The sequence below is a fragment of the Xiphophorus hellerii genome, chromosome 2, assembly GCF_003331165.1.
Source record: "Xiphophorus hellerii strain 12219 chromosome 2, Xiphophorus_hellerii-4.1, whole genome shotgun sequence".
NCBI classification, from domain to species: domain Eukaryota; kingdom Metazoa; phylum Chordata; class Actinopteri; order Cyprinodontiformes; family Poeciliidae; genus Xiphophorus; species Xiphophorus hellerii.
The window spans coordinates 22,059,510-22,064,679 of record NC_045673.1 but is presented as its reverse complement, the minus strand read 5'-3'; the positions used below and the strand labels follow the sequence as shown (position 1 = coordinate 22,064,679).

The window sequence follows — 5,170 nt, the reverse complement described above, 5'->3', positions numbered from 1 at the left end:
GAATAGCTGTCCTGTGAACAGACATTGGCATCACTGTTGGGGGTAAATTTATCAGTTTGCCCTTGAATGTATTACAGTTTGATAGTATGAAAAGGCAGAAATAGCTCCCAATCTCTCCCTGAACAGTGTTGCGCCACTAGATGTAATATAACTGTCTTAATTAAAACAGTCATCTAAATTATTGTATTTACATATGGCCTAAATAGGACAATTATTTTAAAGTGAACATCAGTTATAGAGAGTCTGACACATTGCTTGGCACCTCAGTAAATGCCTTTAATTACAGTAAGATAATATTATACTGAAAAATAAAAGAAAAAAGAAAAAGGAAACCTTAATTTATTCAGTGGTACAATAGTACGAAAGGAATTAAAATGACTGCTTACCAAATAATTGTCACTTTTAACATGTTTAAAATAAATTTCTCTGAAGATTAATTTTTTTTTTTTGACTGATCAAAGTTTGTTGGAATTTCATAAGTTACAACTTTCTGTTATAAATATGTAAATATTTCCATATCTTGTTTTGGAGGCACGTCAGGTAAAAACCTTTTTCTGTCCTACCACCACAAACATAAACATGTAGAGTTTGCTAAATTCTACTAGCACTTTTACAGGCTCCATGCTCTTTGTTGAGACAAGACAGATTATTTTCAGCAACTAAACCTGCAGGCCGGGTTGGTGTGAAACACAGGATGGATAGCTAGAAAAATACCTCATATTCTCAGTCAAGTATGGTGGAGGGCCTGTGATCCTGTGGACCTGTTTCTCAAGCAAAGGTCCTAGGAAATTTGCTAGAGTGTGTTGCATCATGAACATTTAGAAATACCAGAACAGTTTTAGACAAAAATTTGGTGAAAGAAACCTGAAAATGGGTCACAACTGGGTCCTTTTAACAGAATAATGCTCTAAAGCACAGGCTTGGTTCACCGGACACTAAACAAAGACCTGAATATAAAAAAAAGACCTGCAGATTTAGCTGAAGAGAAGAGCATGCAGGAGAGGACTCAGGACTCTGGACTACTGTGAGAAGAATTATTGTGACATGTTAAAGCAAAAGGCTGAGTGCTGTCCTGTTGACAAAAGGGAGAAATGCAAAGTATTGACAATAGTATCAAATTATGCCACTCTAATAAAAGACTAATATTTTTTACACATATTTGAGGGGTGCCTATAAAAGAAACCAGCGATATATTTTCCCTGTCATTGACATCATAAGATTCAGAAAGTAAGAGCAAGGCATCATAATGCATGCCATGTTGTTGTGAAAACTCAGGGAACAGCACGATTAATAAAAAGCAAAATGGAACAACATTTACTAAAGAGATATGAGAAGTCTTCTGATGTGAAACAAATGTAACTTGATGTCCATCATTGTCCTTCTAAGTGCGTATATCTTTACGCAATGCTTCAAATCAAAAACTTTAGGAGGCTGATCATTGCTACAGATTTTTTGCACCACATCCAGTCTTCAAACCAACCTCCCGTTGTTGACTTTTTTTATATTTATTTTTTGGATAATAATAGCAGTTTCTGAAACCATATTACAAAACAGAAAACACGAACATGAGCATAACCATGGAGCGACACGTGTCTGCCATCAGAAGCTGTCCGTGGTGACGCTGGTGACCTGCGGCTGCACTCTGTTCCTGCTGCAGCTGAAGAGCCAGGCTGCCCTCCTGTGGTGGTAGCGTTTGGAGAGCAGCACATAGAGCACCGGGTTGATGCAGGGGTGCAGGTACTGCAGCATGGTGCAAATGAAGTAAAACGTCTCCCAAGCCCGTCCGTGGCGGTACAGTCCCAGGTACACGCACAGCTCCAGCACATATCCAGGCAGCCAGCATACGGAGAAAGTAGCAGCAGCCAAAAACACCAAGACAGAGGCTCTACGGGTGTTCCTGGCACTGGACACCGACATTACGGGGCTCTTGTGGAGAAAGAGCGCCAGGCGAACGTAGTTGAAGGCGATGACCAGCATTGGAATAAAGTAATAAAGCACGAATTGGCTTATGACCACTTGGTAGTGGTGCTCATGAATGGTTGGAAGACAGAAGCTGAAGTTTGCCAGGCTCGGGTTCAGACTTTCCTTGGTGGCAAACATTCGCAGAGGCAGGCTGATGAAGAAACTCAGGGCCCAGACCAAGACAAACATGAGGATGACCAGGTCCATGGTGGGAGGCTGGTACGGGTTGGTGATGATCATGGCTCGAGTCATGGAAACGGCGCACAGAGAGTACGTGCTCGCCGCCAGGCTGAACGCCAGCAGGAACTGGTAGACCTTGCAAGAGATGTCGCCCAGAGGCCAAGAGTGACTTACAGCGGAGTGCAGAGTGAAGGGGATGAGGAGGAGGGTTAGGAAATCAGCCAGAGTCATGCTGAGAAGAAGGATGTCCAGGCGATTCTTACGCAGTGTGTTTTTCTTGGCAAACAAGGAGAAAGCCAGCAGGTTGGCACAGAAACCAATGCCCAGGATCACTCCACAGACACAAGCAAAGATCACCCCATACGTGTTGGGAACGGCCATGTTAGCACTTGTTGGTCACCTGAAAAAAGAAAAAAATGTCTTTTATTACTTCCAAACTTTTGCGTTTTGTTTCTCAAGCTTTATTTTATGTTCTTCCTCTAAATGAACCAGTGTGCTGCAGAAGTTTTCGTATGTCTAGAGCTTTCCACACATGTTGATACATTACAACCAGAAGCTTTTAAATATTTTTTTGTGGATTTCATGTGTTATATGAACACAGAACAGCCTGTAATTGGGAGTGAACGTTAAATAATCTACGACTGTCATTTTGTCTTTGAAGAAAATTCTGTTCTGCATTTGCACAGTTGCTGCTAAAACATCAGCACATCCCTGAAAAAATGCAAGCTTTTTCTGACTTTTTGTTAAATAAGACACCGATTAATCATTTCAATATCTTTTCCACCTATTACACCTATTGCATATATTGTGTAAAATCCAGTAAAAACAATGTTTGAATTTGTCAAAGGAAAAATTAAATGTTACTGTCATTCTGTTGGCAGCATCCCTGACAACATTCATATTCAATAAAGTAGAATATGCTTCCTGATGATGCTCATTTGTCAAAAGTACCTTTTGAAAATAACAACCTGTAGCAAGGCACTAAACATGCTTTTCATCAGCCTGGATTTTATTGGTCTGTTGTGATATTCAAGATGTTACATCAGACCACTAATAGCTATAAGCAAAAATCATCACAATTAGCAAAAATAAAGGCTTAAAAACATCTATCTGTCTGTAATTAATCTATATAATTAGTTTCACTTAGTTAAGTGAGTTACTTAAATAAATATACTTTTCAGATATATTGACCTGGTCTGTAGTTCCTGTTACAGCTTTTGCACATAAAACTACTTCAAATGTTTTTTGTAAATAACTGTATAAAGAAAACTATTAGTTTAGGTGTTTATTTCCACAACAATTTTATAGCAAAAGCAAAAAAAAAAAACATTCAAAAATACTCTGAAAACAAATAAACTTTTGTTTTAACTTGTGTTATTGTTCTTGGAAAGATCTTCATTTATAAGAAAATTCATAAACATGAGTAAAGCGAGCTTATTTCAAATTCACTAATACCAATAACAGTACAATAAAGGAGGAATAATTATAGTTACACCCACCATTGTTGTTCCTCAGCTGTTCCTTCTCTGCTGCACCTGTAGATGAAAGTGCCACATAACGCGTGGGGAATAAGTTGTTGGTTTTGCTGATTTTTGTCTCGTTGAAACGTTCCAACCAGGGCAGACCGTCGGCCTCTTTGGACTCATGACAAACTGTGGCAGCGAAAGGTGAGCGCATGAACGGCAAACATTGCTTGAACCAAATTGATTCTAGTCGACTGGGTTTAAAGAGAAACGTTCTCCGCTGTCTAGAGACCGAGAGAGAGAGCAGTAACATGTTCCATATGCCTGGCAGGTTGGCGGTGAAACGTCCATACTTAATCACTTTTATGTGCTCAGCTGTAGCTGTAAACAAATATATAGAGCATTGCAAAGGGTTTTTAATGTTTACAAGCAGTAATAACATCCATGTCGTGTTGTTTCATTGTAGAAAAAGTCTGAGATTGCTTAGCTTGATACATGACAAATGTTCCCAGAGCTTTTCGAGTTTTCTGCTCAGTTTTAGTTTGTTTCTTAATGCTGCAAATGCATTGATCCAGCTACAGTCTTGATTAAAAATGACCCAATTCTGCAAACTGTTTTCTTTTTTTAAATATCAGTCACACTATGATACTATGAGCCACTTCAGAACAGAGATATTAATGTTTCTCCGTATTGCTCTGATTGATTTCTCCTGTGCTGTCTGCAGGCTCCTAACTGTGGCTTTATCAGGCTTTCCGCAGCATTTATGGCTCTGTGTCAGCTAATGGCCTGTGGTGTACACTGCTGCTGTTAGCACAGGATATAGCTGACGTTGATGCATTTGGTTACCACACCATTACCAGTATCTGTGTCTTTTCTATCGGGGGTTGTTAAAAAAAAGCCACAGGGTCCTCCAGTGGGACATTAACAGCTTGGTTGTGTGATGCATGAGCCAAAAAGTCAACATAAGCATCGATATGTTTTTGTTATTTCCACACCAACCTCTAAAGTAAGTTTTAACCCATAAATTACTCTGAATCGCAGCCTAATTACACTCCGTCACACACTCATGATGTCATTGTGTTAGGAAAAAATGCCTAACCTGCAGTTTAATTAGCTCTACATTGTAGCAGTGTTCACATTTATAGTCTGCGGAATATATAAACATATATGTTTTTTAAAGAAGCTGAAAATACGTCATAATTCAGATCAATGTTTATTTTTAGTCTTCCCAGGGAGCTGCAGCATCATAAAACTACATTCTGCTGGTTTTGCCTTGTTGTTTAAGATCAACTAATGAATTTATTTCAATGACATGCAAAGATGAACAGAACGACAAAGTGGCATTTTTAAATGGAAATGTCACTTAAAGGAGTTATCCCGTTTTAGGCCATGAATTAACTGTGATTGACCACGTCTTTTACAAAAGCTGAGATCAACTTTATCAAGCCAAACCCAAGCCTGACTACTGTCCAGAACTGTAAAATCACTTGAATTGACCATATCTGGCAACACGAATAGGTGTGTATCTGGCAACAAGGTCAATAAAGACAACACGAATCAAAAGG

The 5,170-nt window shown here is 39.1% G+C and overlaps 1 protein-coding gene across 1 annotated transcript; it reads right to left on the bottom strand.

Moving 5' to 3' along the window:
* Window positions 1–351: 351 nt before the first annotated feature.
* Window positions 352–3,854, bottom strand: LOC116709196 (galanin receptor type 2). Its single transcript, XM_032547608.1, has 2 exons — window positions 3,642–3,854; window positions 352–2,542 (listed from the first exon to the last, which is right to left on the bottom strand). The coding sequence occupies exon 2, from the start codon at window positions 2,521–2,523 to the stop codon at window positions 1,600–1,602; it is 924 nt and encodes a 307-aa protein (XP_032403499.1). The 5' UTR covers window positions 2,524–2,542; window positions 3,642–3,854; the 3' UTR covers window positions 352–1,599.
* Window positions 3,855–5,170: the final 1,316 nt, after the last annotated feature.